The sequence below is a fragment of the Chiloscyllium plagiosum genome, chromosome 18 (genome assembly GCF_004010195.1).
Source record: "Chiloscyllium plagiosum isolate BGI_BamShark_2017 chromosome 18, ASM401019v2, whole genome shotgun sequence".
Classification (NCBI taxonomy): domain Eukaryota; kingdom Metazoa; phylum Chordata; class Chondrichthyes; order Orectolobiformes; family Hemiscylliidae; genus Chiloscyllium; species Chiloscyllium plagiosum.
Window position 1 is genome coordinate 34,190,239 of NC_057727.1, and position 17,027 is coordinate 34,207,265.

General features: G+C 42.0%; 1 protein-coding gene across 8 annotated transcripts in view; it reads right to left on the reverse strand.

Moving 5' to 3' along the window:
- LOC122559040 (protein FAM3C-like) overlaps positions 1-17,027 on the reverse strand; it is a 57,597-nt gene that overhangs the window by 31,871 nt on the left and 8,699 nt on the right. For 3 of the 8 annotated variants that reach the window (XM_043708200.1, XM_043708201.1, XM_043708202.1), the window contains 2 exons: positions 7,393-7,505; positions 6,409-6,466 (listed from right to left, as the gene is read on the reverse strand). The exons of 1 other annotated variant lie outside the window; for it this stretch is intronic. In XM_043708200.1, coding sequence (XP_043564135.1) covers positions 6,409-6,466 — 58 coding nt within the window. In that variant the 5' untranslated portion in view covers positions 7,393-7,505. Of the gene's footprint in view, positions 1-6,229; positions 6,382-6,408; positions 6,467-7,392; positions 7,506-17,027 lie in introns of those variants that run through there. 4 more of the 8 variants (XM_043708207.1, XM_043708203.1, XM_043708206.1 and 1 more) reach the window with 3 other exon arrangements.

Below are 17,027 nucleotides of genomic sequence, written 5' to 3' on the forward strand. Positions count from 1 at the left end.
AAGGGGGCAATGAATAAATTGATTAAGGTGTGGTGAGCAGGACAGTGAGCAGTCAGTGGAGCAGTGGTGATTGGGAGAGGGGCAGTGAGTTGAGACAGTGAGGTGGATGCATGATGGTCAGAGATCAAGAGTGGGGCAGCGGAGGGACCTGTCAAGGGTGGCAGGAAGTGGATGAGTGGAACAGTGAGGGATCAGGAGTGGGGCCTCTGAGGAAACAGGAGAGGTGTCAGGAAATGGGCTTTGTGGAGCTAGGAGGGGCCAGAAAGTGGCTTAGCTGTCAGAGGTGGACAATGGGCACACTGTTGGATATCAGCAATGGAGGTAAAGCAAACTGGATGCCAAGTGAGATTGTGCAAGTGAGTTCTGGTCAGCAGCACCAAACATAGCACAATTCTGAAGTAGAGGATCAATTCACAGACCTTCCCCCTCATTATTAGTCTCCACCCTGCTTGCGGCTAGCCTGCTGGTTCCCACGTTAAGCTACAGTTAATTTCATCATTGCATGACTCACTCTCCTCGGCTGATCCACATTCCTCTGTTGCTCTGGGACCTTCACCTCACTGCATGTTTTTCTCTGCCCTGCAACTGATTCTACGCTCACATGTGGATGTTCATTCAAATGAAAATGTTTGAATCAGTACATTCTCCAACTACTCGATCCTTTCAAATAGCTTCTATACATTGTTCAGCTTGCAGTGTGCTCCTCGAATGCTGCCTGACCTGCTGTGCTTTTCCAGCACCACTTTCTTGACTCTAATCTCCAGCATCTGCAGTCCTCACTTTTGCCCATTATTCAGTTTGCACACAAGTCTCTGGAGTCATGCAGTCACTGCTGCCTCACAGTACCAGGGTCCCAGGTTTGATCCCAGCCTCGGGAGACTGTCTGTGTGGAGTTTGCACATTGTCCCCGTGTCTGCGTGGGTTTGCTCCGGTTTCCTCCCACAGTCCAATGATATGCAAGTCAGGTGAATTGGCCATGCTAAATTGCCCATAGTGATAGGTGCATTAGTCAGAGGGTTGTGGGTCTGGGTGGGTTACTCTTTGGAGGGTCGGTGTGGACTGGTTGGGCCAAAGGGCCTGTTTCCACACTGTAGGGAATCTAATCTCAAAAAGTATCTGGAGTTGAGTGAATTTCCTTGATGCTCCATACCAAGTCCACCCTACCAATACCAACTTCAGCCCACTATGAGTCTGCAAACTTTAACCATGGATTCCCTCATGTTGTCCTATCTCTTTATCCCTTTTACCAAAGGAAGTGTGTGGTCTAATAATCACTCCAGAACCAGGCTGGCCTGTGTCCATTCAGGGGATAGGAGTGGGGAGGGCTGATTTTTGCTGCTCCAAACCTGTGCCCATAGCTTCTACTTCAACTTATTTTTCTGACGTGGTAAACTTTTCTTTCCCTTTTTTTAGATTCTCTCTCCTTTCAGTCATTGGATACCAGCATTGCTGACTGAGTCAGCATTTACTGCCACTCCCAATTTCCCTTCAGGGGGTAGTGTGGAGCTGCTTTCCTGAATCACTGCAGTCCCTGTTATGCTGACAGGATGGGCTTTCCTGGGTTTTGACCCAGTGACAGTGAAGGAATGGTGATATATTTCCAAGCCAGGGGAGTGAGTGGCTTGAAGGGGAACTTGTAGGTGATGGTGTTTCCATGCATCTGCTGCCCTTGTCCTTCTAGATGGAAGTGGTTGTGGTTTTGGAAGGTGCTGTCTGAGGATCTTTGGTGAATTTCTGAAGTGCATCGTGTGGTTGGTACAATCTGCTGCTACTGAGTATCTATGGTGAAGGGACTGGATGTTTGTGGATAAGTGGGTTGCTTTGTCCCAAATGATGTCAAACTTCTTGAATGTTGTGGAGGTGTCAATGTTGGACAGGGGTGGACAAGGTTAAAAATCACACAACACCAGGTTAGCACTGCTGCCTCACTGCGCCAGGGACTGGGGTTTTGATTCCAGCCTTGGGCAACTGTCTGTGTGGAGTTTGCACATTCTCCCCGTGTCTGCGTGGCTTTCCTCCAGGTGCTCCGGTTTCCTCGCACAATCCAAAGTTGTGCAGGTCAGGTGAATTGGCCATGCCAATGTTCAGGGATGTGTAGGTTGGATGCATTAGTCAGGAGGAATGTAGAGTAATAGGGTAGGGGAATGGGTGTGGGTGGGATACTCTTTGGAGAGTTGGTGTGGACTTGCTGGCCTGTTTCCACCCTGTAGGGATTCTATGATTCCAACAGCTTTATTTGGAAGTACTAGCTTTCAGAGCGCTACTCCTTCGTCAGGTAACTAGTGGTGCAGGATCATAAGACACAGAATTTAGAGCAAAAGATCACAGTGTCATGCAATTAAAATGATATATTGAAAAAACCTAGATTGCTGTTAAGTCTTTAATCTTTTACAATGGGGTTGCAGGTTTTGATTCATTAATATGTAAATCCCAGAACCTCTTTTGAGTCACATTCTCGAGATAACTTAAGGTTTTACAAAAAAGTGACAAGTCAGCTCAGACAATGTATTAAAGGTGTGAGGTTAGAGTCTAATATGTATCCCAATCTTGAGTCAGATTGGTTCTATTTCCAAAGTAGGAATTTATAAAATGTTGTATGGATTGACTGCCTGTGTTGACTGCCTGCAGGTTGTGTGCCTTTTGAGCAAGATTAGAATACATTTGCAAATACAATTCTGCAAATGCAAATTCACCCTATAGACTGGTGTGTGTGAGAGAGAGAGAGTGTGAGTCTGTGCATGTGAGCATGTGCGGGTGAGTATGAGTGCACGTGAGAGAATGCATGTTTGTGTGTGTGTATACTTGCTGAAAATGTGTTGCTGGAAAAGCGCAGCAGGTCAGGCAGCATCCAAGGAACCGGAGAATCGACATTTCGGGCATAAGCCCTTCTTCAGGAATGCCCGAAACGTCGATTCTCCTGTTCCTTGGATGCTGCCTGACCTGCTGCGCTTTTCCAGCAACACATTTTCAGCTCTGATCTCCAGCATCTGCAGCCCTCACTTTCTCTGTGTGTATACTTGGTACAGTGTGTGCATGAGTGTGACGGAGTATAAGCCTGTGAGAGGGTGTGTGAGTGTGGGAGATGCATGTGTATGTCTGAGAGAGGGTCTGCATGAGTGTGTATATAAGAGTGTGTGCGCATGTGTAATGTATCGAATCACCTGTAGTATGACATGAACCCAAGGTCCCAGTTGAGGCCATCTCCATAGGTACCGAACTTGACTATCAGCCTCTGCTTGGCCACTCTGCGTTGTTGCATATCCCAAAGTCCACCTTAGAGGATGGTTACCTGAAGATCCGAGGCTGAAAGTCCCTGACCTTTGAAGTGTTCCCGGAATGGAAGGGCACATCCCTGTCTGACAATTGTTGTGCAGTGTCTATTCATCCATTGTCACAGAGTCTGCTTGGTCTCACCAATGTACCATGCCTCGGGGCATCCTTGCCTGCAATGTATATCGCATATCTTATGATCCTGCCCCACTAGTTACCTGACAAAGGAGCAGTGTTCTGAAAGTTAGTACTCTTGAATGTTATCGGAGCTACACTCATCCAGATCAGTGGGAAGAATTCCATAACATTCCTGACTTGTGCCTTGTAGTTGGTGGACAGGATTTGGGAATTCAGGAGGTGAGTTACTTGCTGTAGAATTCCTTGTCTTTGGTCTGCTCCTGCCGCTACTGTATTTATGTGGTGAGTCCAGTTGAGTTTCTGGTAAAGGGTAACCCCGAGGATGTTGACAGTAGGGGATTTGATGATGGTAACACCACTGAATGTCAAGGAGTGATGGTTTGATTCTCTCTTATTGGAGATGGTGATTGCCTGATATTTGTGTGGTGTGAATGTTACTTGCCACTTGTTAGCTCAAAGCTGCATATTGACCAGGTCTAGTTGCATTTGAATATGGACGCCCTCTGAGGGGTTGTGAATGGTGCTGAATATTTTGCAATCATTGGGGAAGATCCCCACTTTTGATTTTATAATGGAAGGAAGGTTATTGATGAAGCAGCTGAATATGGTTCCCTGTGGAACTCCTGCAGAGATATCCTGGATAGGTAATGATTGACCTCCATCTACCATACACATCTTCCTTGTGCCAGATGGGACTCCAATCAACAGAGCTTTCCCCCAATTCCCACTGACTCCAGTTTTGCTAAGGCTCTTTGATGCCACACACAGTCAAATGCAGCCTCAATGTCAAGGGCAGTCACTTTTGCCTCACCTTTATAATACATCTCTCTTGTCCATGTGGCTCTGGCAGATCCCAGATCTTCAGTTACCAGATTGTTGGTTAATCAAGTGTTGCTTAATGACACCTTCTATCACTTTTCTGAAGATTGAGTGTAGACTGATGGGGTGCTAATTGGCTGAGTTAGATTTATCCTGTTTTTTTGTGCACAGGACATTCCTGGGCAACTTCCCACAATGCCAAGTAGATACTGATGTTGTAACTGAACTGTTTGGCCAAGGATGTAGCAATTCCTGGAGCACAATTCTGCAGGATTATTACGGTAATGTTGTCAGGGCCCATAGCCTTTACGGATCCAGGGCCTTTAGTTATTCCCAAATATTGACATGAATGAATAAAATTGATTGAAGACTGGTATTTGTGATGCTAGGGACCACTGGAAGAGATCAAAATGGATTATCACCTCAGCACCTCTGGCTGAAGATTGATGCAAATGCTTCAGTCTTATCTTTTGCACTATTTGCTGGGCACTCAATCATTAAGGATAGGATATTTTAGGCTCATCTTCGTCAAGTGAGTTGCTTAATTGGCCAGCACCATTCACGGTTGGATGTGGAAGGACTGCAGAACTTAGGTCTGATTTGTTGAACGTGGAATTGCTTAGCTCTTTCCATCACTTGCTGCTTATGCTGTTTGCCATGTAAGTAATTCTGTGCCTACATTGTGCTCTCCTTGAATTCATTTCTGAAAATATTGCCCATCAAAATCCTCAGCTCAACCCCCTTAAACCTCCCATTCGCCTGCACCATTTACAAATTTCATTTGCTCTTTGTTAGTCTTACATATTCCTCAATGCTTCACTTAACATTTCCCAAACAGCTGATCTGGCCACTCATCTCTTCTTGCTTATGAGTCACTGTTAATTATTCTGTTCTTTCAATCACCTCTTAACATAAGAACATAAAAACAGAAGAACTAGGAGCAGGAGTAGGCCATCTGGCCCCTTCAGCCTGCTCCACCATTCAATAAGATCATGGCTGATCTTTCAATGGACTCACTTACCATAACTTTTAATTCCTTTATTGTTCAAAACTTTATGTATCTTTACCTTAAGATATGTAGCCTCATTGGCAGGGAATTCCACAAGTTCACAACTTTTTGGGTGAAGAACTTCCTCCTCAACTCAGTCCGAAATCTGCTCTCCCTTATTTTGAGGCCTTCCCCCCTCGTTCTAGTTTCACCTGCCAATGGAAACAAATTCCCTGCTTCTATCTTACCCATTCCCTTCAAAATTTTATATGTTTCCAATAACCCTGCCTCATTCTTCTAAATTCCAATGAGTATTGTCCCAGTCTGCTCAATCTCCCCTCATAAGTTAATCCAGTCGACTCCAGAATCAACCTAATGAAATATAATCCTAATGAAATATAACATACTAGTTTGTAGTATGCAGCGAGCTCTTTTGTACCATCATCCGTTTTGTCATTTCATCACTCCTGACCTCCACCTGATCATAGACCTTTTGATTTCCTTTCATATCTCCCCCAGCTCTATTCTTAACACCTTTACCATCTTGAACTTTGTCCAATTCTGATCAAAAGTCAATAACCTGAAGCATTAGTGCTGCTTTTCCGTCCACAGACTCTCCATGACTTGTTGAATAGTTGTGGCATTTTCTGATTTTGTTTGAGATTTATTGCATTTGTAACATGTTGCTTTTGTATTGAAGAGATCTGAATGCCAGCCATTCTAGCACCCAAGGAATACAAAAACTTGTGCTGAAGTTGATTGCACCAATCCATTTGACTAGTTATAAAATACTTCGGTAACTAGCAACTGTCCAGGAAGATCATGAAAGTTGAAAAAAAAAGAGATAAAAAATGTATTTTAAGGGGTGGGGGGGAGCAGAAACAGACAACACTGCTGGTTTCCAGACTGAGGTGAGAGTTACTGCCTTTGACATTAAGGCTGCATTTGGCTAAATGTGGATCAGAGCCCTAGCAAGACTGCATTTGATGGGAATCAAGTTGGTTGGAATCATACCTACTATAAAGGGAGATGGTTGTTGGAGATTGATTATCTTAGCCGCAGAACCTCACTGCAGGGGTTCCTCAGGGTAATGTCCAAGGCTGAACCATTTTCAGCTGCTTCATCAATGACCTTCCCTCCATCATAAGGACAACTGAGGAGATATTCACAGTTGACCACAAAAGGTTCAGTACCATTTTGCAACTCCTTAGATACTGAAGTGCTCCAAATGAAGAGAAACCTGGTCATCATCTGCATGGAAGAATAAATATACTTTAAAACAAAACATTTAGTATTATTTTCAATTAACTTTACCAACTTAAATTTTTTTTGTAATATTAGGTTTTTTGAGATCTGGATAATTAACTTTCCTAATTCAAGTCTAACGATGCTAAAATATTCCACAACCTTCCTATAGTACAGTATTCAATGTCAAGACTGACCTGTTCACTTTTCCTTTCAGTCAACATTCTGTATATAAGAAACCATTTGTGAATTTACCTCTTGCATGGAACATCTAAAGCCTCATTTCAATTTATTTAGATTTAATTAATGTGATTTTCCTGTCCCTTGCCTTATTTGTTTAATCAGATGTATGTCACTTTCCCAGTTTATAAGCATTGTTAAAGATTAACTTCTGTATTAATAAACCCAATGTTTACTCTGACATTAATGTAAATTAATTTCCTTGACACATTCTCTGTCGTGTAACAAGTTGCCACACCTTTTTAAAGTTAACTTTCCTGAAGTTAATTTTCTGCCCCTTCTAATCTGTGTTTATTGAAACTCATTGCCATTTCTTCTTTAAATCAATTCTCTAGCAAGTTGAGTAAATTCGCCTTCACATGACATGCATCAAACTCCATTTTTTATACTTAATCTTTACATCAGTATAAATGTATACTTTGTCAATAAAAAATGTTTTGGCTCAGCCTTTTGACTGGCAAATAATACCCATGCTTTGATAAGCTGTAACTATTTATACATCTTACCTCATGATCTCACCTCACAGTCAACTATTGCTTACAAACTCAATTTGAATTGAGAGTTGTGAAGCTTCAATTCACATTTCTTAAAACAGCATTAATTGCTAAATTATTGAAATATACAAAGGAAATTTTAAATGCTAAAGTTACAATAATCAAGTCACTTGAAACCTTTGAAAGTGAAATTCCTACCTGCGATCCTCATTTTCTGGGAAGTTAATACATGCGAATTCAAATCTAGTGTACTTGAGCTTTCAGAACAGTTTCAGTTACTTCCTTGTTTAGAATCATCACCTCAGCACTCCCTGAAATGGTATGTCACCATTAAGTGAAATACAAGTTTTTAACTCATGAAAACTCAATTTGTGTATCATAACTTCAATTCATTAAACATTAATCTTGATAAATATAATGTCAATATTGAATTGTGAATATAAACATACAATTGAAAATCAACAGAAATATCTAATACTGGAACGATGCTACAGTTTCCATTATTTAAAAATAAGTGTTTCCAAATTGCTTTAATTTGTTCTAATTAACATCACTGCAAGTTCTGTCTGAAACAAAGTGATTGCATAGCTAAGGGACCTTGTATATACAATTGGAAAATGTGTTAACACTAATTAGTGTAATCAATAAAGAAATGGAGAAAAACAAAGACAACAGTAGTTAGAACATAAAATGTAGGGAATAATACAGCCACTCAGCATATTATCAAGTGCATCATGGTTCTCAAAAGATGAATGCTGATGCTCTTTGTCTCATCCCATTTTAAAAATTCTGTTCAGTTAAATCTAATTGTGCTTAGTTTTTTTGAACCTCGTTCAGTAGAAGTTCTAAGGCTCCTGTGACTCAGAGGGCCTTGCACCTTGTCAAGTTTACCAAAATGGCTTGGATATGTCAACAAGAATAGTTAGAAAATCACATGAAATCTGGGTTGGAAGGTAAGGAGTGGGGATAACACGTGGAATCCGCAGAGGAAAATATACAGATTAAGTGAACAGGCAAAAAAAGTAGTGGATGGATATAATATGAGGCTTTGCATTTTAGGCCGGAAGAATAGAAATGGAGAAGGACTACAGAAAGCAGCAGCTCTGAGGGATTTTGCAGTCTTCGTGCATGAATCATAAAGCTAGTATTCACATTCAGCAGGTAATAGGGAAGGCAAATTGTTTGTTAACCTTTATTTCAAAGGGAATACAGTATAAAGGTAGGGATCCTATAAATGGTTTCTTGATGAAGGGCTTATGCCCGAAACATTGACTCTCCTGCTGCTCGCATGCTGCCTGACCTGCTGTGCTGCACCATACCTTTTGACGCTGATCTCCAGCATCTGCAGTCCTCACTTTCTCCTTTAAAGATAGGGAGGTCTTGCTGAAACTATACAAGGCATCAGTCAGAGCAAATCTAGAATACTGTGAACAGTTTTGGTCTCCTCATCAAAATAAAGAAAAGCTGGCATTGAGGTAGTCCAGAGAAGGCTCACTAGGTATTCCACATATGGAGGGATTCTTTTATGAGAAGAGGTTGAGGAGGTTGAACTTGTACACATTGGAGTTTAGAAAAATGATAGATGACCTTATTGAAACATTTATGATTCTTAGTGGGCATGGCAGGGTAGATGCATAGAGCATGTTTCCCCTTGTTGCAGCTTCTAAGGTCAGAGGGTATGCTCTCAAAGTTAGAGGTAACCGATAGCAATGAGGAGGATTTTAATCAGTAAGGTAATCAAGGATTAGGGGAAAAGACAGGGAGGTGGAGTTGAGGATGATAAGATCTGCCATGCTTTCATTGAATGGTGAAGCAGATTAGCTGGGCTGAATGGCCTACTCCTGTTCCTCCATCTTATGGACTTGAAATGCTAACTGTTCCTCTTCCCAGATACTGTCCAACCCAACAGCTTCTATTTCAGTTTTCCAGCATATGTCGTATTTTGCATTTGCCCTGTTTGTCCTGCCAGGTTCATTGTATTGTAGTTAGATCCATTATAAAAGTGGCTTGTGGATCTACGTTTGTTTCAAATTCTCAAACACAGATACATTGGCATGAGTCAGAACTACCTCATGTATTGATGCTTGCTTTCTCAGTTCTTTGAATTTATCACCTGATGTCAAGAGTTATTCTTGGCGTCAAATTAAATAAAACTTTAGCAAGGAATGTTCCATTATATTTTATTCTTGCTCACTGTGATACATTCATCATAATGTGATGGTAGTCTTAGCAAACTAAGTAACCAAACAATTTGACTAGCAAAAGAAAAGTAATGCAGTAGTGGTCAGGATATCTGAAACCACGTATACAAGAAATTAAATTCAGCAACACTCTGATCTCATTCAATATTGGCTGTTCCTTCTTTGCAATTGCTCTGTAGTTCAAGTGTAACAGCCAAAGATGCCCCTTGTTCTAATTGCTGCCATTTGTATTTTCTACAGCATTCAATACATCAAGTGCAAAGCCAAAATATTACAGATGCTGGAAAACTGAACTAGAAACAGAAAAGGCTAGAAATGCTGAGGAAATGATTAGGATCTAGAATAAAGCAGCCCCAGTCACTAAGAGCTGCTGGCCTATAATGGTAGAGGTTAGGGCCACTGCCAGTCCCACTTCCAGGATGAGGGATCACTACAGGAAAGTTAAGTGTTACTTGGGATAGAGAGAATCATGAGGAGAGATACCCAGGGAGATCAGAAGCAAGGCCCAAGATGCCAGCAGCCACTTCTATTCTCCAGTCCCTTGAACGTATACAAAGTTATTGCATATTTAGGAGGAACCGCAGATACCTTCCATAACAATTGATGGCCTGTTTAGTCAGTCAGCCAGGCTAACTCTTCCTTATCTCACCTGGCATTGGATATTTTCTAATCAACCTACTCAGATATGTTATAGCGCTACTCTGTTACAGGTGAGACTTGAACCCAGACTTCCTGGTTTAGATGTCAGAGCCTTACCACTGTACCGCAAAATCACTTCACCTGGAGCTATAAGAATTGTAGGCCCAGCAGGAACAAATCCTTAACCACCATTAATTGCCCACTTCTGTATTTCAATTATACCAAGGCTGGATGGTGGATCATGAGTGTTCCCACTCAGACAGGAAGGGTGTGAGGTTCTGATCCCCAACTTCCCTCCTCATTACGCTCCTTGCGCAATCTGAAGCCTGAAAGATTCCAGCCAATATTTCAGATCAATGATGAACCTCTGACAGAACATACACCAAAATTACTCTGGCATCACCTTCTTCCTCTGTGACGGCTACCATTAAGGGTAGGAGTGGCAATGTTACAAGCTCAGCATCATCTCCAAGTCAGACAGGATCTTTACCTGAAAATATTTATTTCCGCTGGATCCATCACCAGGAATTCCCAAGCTAATACCTTTGGTGGTGCACTATAAAGAAGACCAATCACCTCGTTTTTATAGCCACTAAGGTTGGGTAAATGTGGAGACAAGGAGTTCTACTCTAGCTTTCAGAGAAAGAAAATATCTCTGGATCAATTCCTTCAGGTTCTAGTAGTTATCCTTGGCCAAATATGATTATACTTATCGCCTCCCTGCAGTAAACCTTGTTATCAAAAAAGATTGCCTTTCTGTAGCTACACTATGATGGTGCATCTTCTACCTTTAATTCCTAGATAGCCCCAAGGCAAAAGCAAATATCAAATAATCATTAGCTGTATGACATACTGGTAGAACACCTGGTAGATTTTGGAATGCCTAATTTTAGTTCTCACCTGAAATATATGATTCATTTCAGCAACAAATACATATATATATTGTCATAATATTGGAAAATGTTTCATGTAGATAAAATGGACACCAAACCAAAAGAGACATTTCAAGGAATGACCAAAGCTTCATCAAGCAATTTTTAAGGAAGGTGGTAAATTACATACAGTGGCAAATGAGTTTAGAGAGTGAATTGGAATATTTGCAGCAAAGGAAATTGTTGATAGAGTGAAAGAGAGGGAAATGTAAAACAAGTTAGAGTCAGAGGAATGTATATATGTATTTGTTGCTGAAATGAATCATAGATTTCAGGTGAGAATTAAAATTAGGCATTCCAAAATCATGGCAGTGGTCTTAGTGGTTAGCACTGTTGCCTTACAGCACCAGGAACCCAGGTTTGATTCCCACCTCGGGCAACTGTCTGTGTGGAGTCTGCACATTCTCTCCATGTCTGCATGGGTTTCCTTCGGGTGCTCTGGTTTCCTCCCACAATCCAAAGATGTGCAGATTAGGTGAATTGGCCATGCTAAATTGTCATAATGTTAGGTGCATTAGTCAGGGGTAAATGTAGGGTGGTGGATTGGGTCTGGGTGGGTTACTCTTCGGAAGGTCGGTGTGGACTTTTTTGGCCAAAATGGCCTGTTTCCACACTGTAAGGAATCTCATCTAAGCTAATCTAAATGTGGTTATACAGTGGACGGAGCTGTGACAATGGTCAAGTGGTATTATTGCTCAACTATTAATTCAGAAAGTCAGGTAATGTTCTGGTGACCTGTGTTTGAATCCTGCCATGGAAGATAATGGATATTAAAATCATTAAAGATCTGGAATCAAGAGTCTAATGATGATCATGAAACCATTGCATATTGCTGGGGAGAAACCCTGATGTCCTGGAGGGAAAGAAACAGCTATCCTTACCTCAGCTGCCTTACATGTGACTCCACACACACTGTAATGAGATTGAATCTTAACTGTCAAATGGGCAATAAATATTGCCCTTACCAGCGATGTACACATCCTATGAATGAGTTTTTAAAAATGGAGGAGGTTACACAGATAGGGAGCGACAAGCCCATAATGAATTGGAACTTTGAACTTGTGGAGTGCAGAGATCTGGAGCTGGAAAAGCGCAGCAGGTCAGGCAGCATCCAGGGAACAGGAGAATCGACGTTTCGGGCATAAGCCCTTCTTCTCCAGCATCTGCAGACCTCACTTTCTCCTGCAGAGATCTGGAGCCAATTTAAGTCAATGATGATGGAACTGAAATGTATATGTTCAACAGAGTTTTCCTCTTGTACTGTGCTCATGATCCAAGTTAAACATGGTGCTGAAACCTACATTTTTAAAAATAGGATATTAAAGAACAAATTTAAATATGGAATTGCAGTTCATAATCTTGAATGATTGGAAGAGCTGATAGCCAAGTAAATGATCTTTTCATTACGATCAGTCAACAGCAATGAAATGAGTCTGAAGCATCTTTTATGTGCAGCATTCTTTGTGTTTACTGAATGCACTGATCCTAGGGACTGAAACTTTAACGATGGCATTGTGTGAGAAACAATCTAGGTTCTGGATTGTAAACCTAAGCAAATGAAGAGGTGTGTTTCGAGCCACACCTTATTTCATTCCGGTGTCATATTACTGCCCGTCCAGCAAATGCAGGATTTTAGGTGGTAGTTCACAGACTGAGGTGGCTGAAATAGGGCAGGTCTAAAATAATACAAGCTAATAAAATAATACAAGCTAAAATAATACAAGCTAATAAAATAATACAAGCTAAAATAATACAAGCTAATGTGGACATGGGTTGAGAAGAATCTGTGAGAAACAGTAGGTGGGAGAAAACCAAATCTCACATGGAAAACAGAAGGACCTTAATCATCCATTTGAACATATTTGATTGTAAAATGAATTTGGAGTTTAACTGAACTAATTCTGTACAGATTATAAATGGAGATGTACTTTTAAACACATTATCAGTCATTTAAAATGCCAAAATGCATGGGACATAACATTTGTTTGGGCCCTTTTCAAAACTAAGAACTTTTTAATAGCATGTCAGGACAGAAACCAACTTGTTTGGGAGATAAGTTGGAAAGGCCCTAAAAATAAACACTAAGCGAAGCTAAGCCTCACAACCTCTTCGCACAGCTTACACACATTGGCACCTATTCAATTACGAGCTACGTCATCACATCAATCAAGAGTTCTTATTAGGTCTTGACAAAGTTGCTGTCTTGTCGGAGCAAGTGCTATGGACCAGGCAAAACCCCCTCAAAATATATTAGGAAGATAGTCTACACCCAAATGTTTTCTTAGGTTAAAGGTAAGTTTAAGGTGTTGCATCCCAGATGCAATTCAATTAACTTTATTTTTACAATACAGTTAAAATAAAAATAAAAGAATTGGCTTAACTGTAACTCTGTCAAAATGTTTTAACAAACTAATCAATGTATTAATTACTCAAGGTTCAGAAAAGATTTACAAGGATGTTACCATGGTTGAAGGGCTTGAGTTATAGGGAGAGGCTGAATAGGCTAAGGCTGTTTTCCCTGGAGCGTCGGAGGCTGAAAGGTGACCTTATAGAGGTTTATAAAATCATGAGGGGCGTGGATAGGGTAAATAGACAAGGTCATTTCCTGGGGGTGGGGAGTCGAGAACTAGAGGGCATAGGTTTAGGGTGAGAGGGAAAATTTTAAAAGGGACCTAAGGAGCAACCTTTTCATGCAAAGGGTGGTACGTTTATGGAATGAGCTGCCAGAGGAAATCATGTAGGCTGGTACAATTACAACAGTTAAAAGGCATCTGGAAGGGTTAAGATATGGGCTAAGTGCTGGCAAACGGGATTAGGTTAGTTTAGAATATCTGGTCGGCGTGGATGAGTTGGACCAAAGGGTCTGTTTCTGTGCTGTACATCTTATGATTCTCTAACTGTTCCAATGCAGTGACAGCCCATAAACACACGTTAGGCAAAGCCAAATTCAGTAAAATAGATTGTCTCACATACAGGAACAGAACCCCAGCTTTTAGCTGTACCAGAGAGAGAAATAAGAGCATCGTCTCTGGGGCGGCATGGTAGCTCAGTGGTTAGCACTGCTACCTCACAGTGCCAGTGACCCTGGCTCATATCCAGCCTTGGGCAACATTTGCACATTCTCCCCGTGCCTCTATGGGTTTCCTCCCACATTCCAACAATGTGCAGATTAGGTGGATTGGCCATGCTAAATTTCCCATAGTGTCCAGGGATGTGTAGATGAGATGGTATAGCCATGGGAAATGTCAGATTACAGCGACAGCATAAGTGGGGGTGGACTCTGGGTGGGATGCACTTTGGAGAATCGGTGTGGACCTGTTGGGTGAATGGTCTGTAGGGTCCAAAACAGATGCTACTTCTAAAATGAAAAATTCGGGTTCAGTGGGAGCTTGACTCTACCCATTCAGGCTGCTTCTAAAAACAAATCTCAGAAGGCATCACAAGCTGGTTACTTCAATGACTTAAGCAGACTGCTCGGGACCTCTGTCTCAACCTCTCTTCATTAAAAAAAGGACAAAGTACACCTCTTAAAGCCACAGTATCATCACAAAAGCGATACACAACCAGAGGCAATAGAAACTGACCTATAGCCCATGCAGGAGGTAGCTCTGACTTTATTGGGATCCAGCAATGATGTTGTGCTTGGGGTCAGACTGAAATCATCAAAGAGAATGATATCCTCAAATTTAATCCTCATCCTTGCCTCACTTTACAAGTTACAAATGCTGTAAGCATACACCTGTTACTTTTCCTCCCTCTCTCCACCACAACTTCACATTTGTGGCTTTTTGCTTTCAGATGCCAATACTTTGAAGCTGTCAGACAGTGCAGTAATATCAAAATGACAGGGACACTGATGGCATAGCACCACAACTTTAATTGACGTTCTCAGCCATGATGTCATATACTAACAGTGCCTGTATTGTCGAGGATAGATCAAAGGCAGGATCTGCAATGGTCCTAATAACTGGAAGAGCTCACAGAAGAATGCTCGCAAAAATGCAAATCAAAATACTTACTGAATTAGGAAATTTACATAGAATCAAATAATCATAAAACTTTACAGTACAGAGGAGGCTATTCGATCTATTGTGTCTATACCGACTCTTGGAAGAGCTAACCAGCAACTTCCACTCTTTTTTTCTGTAGCCCTCTAAGTTCTTCACTTTCAAATGTACAATTTTGTCTAATATTAAGCAGTGTAGAAGAGTCCAATATCAACTTGGCAAAGAGCTTTGCATTGGAGTTGGAATCCAATCATTCCAATGTGGCAATAATGATCATTCATTTCACTGCATTCTCACATCTGCAGACCCAATCACTGTGCAGTGTCTCTTGGTGATGTCATAGAGTGATACAGCAAGGAAACAAACCCCTCGGTCCAACTAATCCATGACCACCTAATTTCCTAAATTAAACTAGCCCCATTTGCCTGCATTTGGCTCATATCCGTCTAAACCTTTCCTATTCTAGCTTCCAATGCAGCAGCCAATCAGAGTACTTCAGTGGGAGGTCAGACTGCTGTCATAATGCTTCTGGATTATTGCACCAATGGGGTTGGCGGGGTATCATAGCAGTTCAGCAAGCATTTTAGCAACAGCTTACCAGGATTGCTGAGGTCATGTAAGGTGTTACAGTGTGGGAGTTCTGGTGGCTTCATTAAGCACCAACTTTCTTTTGTCTCTCAGGATGACAGCGTTCCTCTGCCCACACAGCTCATGGCCTTGCTGTTCCTCACTAGGCAGCCAACCCAGATTCCTGCCACTATGCAAGATGGTACAGTCCTCAGCCACATCATCACAGGCCACAGCTGAGCAAGGTTGTGCTCCAAGGCCATCTGCAGTCTCCAACACTGAAACTCAATTGCATTGGACTGACAAGTGGCAAGTAACATTTGCGCCACACAGATAAGGCCAGAAGACCATAAGAAGTAGGAACAAGACTAAGTCATTCAGTTCTTTGAGCTTGCTCTGCCAATCAATGGGATCATGGCTGATCTGACATTCCTTACATCCACTTTCCTGTGTTTTCCTCAAAAAAGAAACATCTCAAATAGCAAGTAATCATTTTTACCATGATCTTGAACCCATGATTTGTGCAGTGTCTTTATGACTGCTAAGCTGAACATTAAGGACCATCAGATTATTTGAATTTAAGAGTGAGGAGTGCATTGTACTGTGGGCGGCACGGTGGCACAGTGGTTAGCACTGCTGCCTCACAGCGCCAGAGACCCGGGTTCAATTCCCGACTCAGGCGACTGACTGTGTGGAGTTTGCACATTCTCCCCGTGTCTGCGTGGGCACCCTCCGGGTGCTCCGGTTTCCTCCCACAGTCACAAAGATGTGCGCGTTAGGTGAATTGGCCATGCTAAATTGCCCGTAGTGTTACATTAAAAGGGGTAAATGTAGGGGTATGGGTGGGTTGCGCTTCGGCGGGTCGGTGTGGACTTGTTGGGCCGAAGGGCCTGTTTCCACACTGTAAGTAATCTAATCTAAAAATCCCCTACTGCTCAAGAATCTATCTTAACTTTAAATATTCACAAGGACTCTGCTCCCACAGCCCCCTGTGGCAAGGAGTTCCAAAGAGTTACAAACCTCTGAGAGGAAATTCCTCTTCGTCTCAGTTTTAAATTCGCACCCCTTTATTTTGAGACATTGCCCTCTAGTCCTAAACTGTTCCATGTGGGGAAATGTCTTCTCAACATTTACGCTGCTCTCCTAGCACTCACTCATTCTGACCCTACCTGGATGCTCACAGCATCCCTCCTTTGCATTTCCTTGCTTTGCACTTTGGCACCTTGCCCCTCAGCTAGTTGCCAGGCTCACTGAACTCTTTTCATTCAATGATTCTGGATTAGTGGTGCTGGAAGAACACAGCAGTTCAGGCAGCATCCAAAGAGCTTCGAAATCGACGTTTCGGGCAAAAGCCCTTCATCAGGAATAAAGATAGTGAGCCTGAAGCGTGAAGAGATAAGCTAGAGGCTCCTCTAGCTTATCTCTCCACGCTTCAGGCTCACTGCCTTTATTCCTGATGAAGGGCTTTTGCCCAAAACGTCGATTTT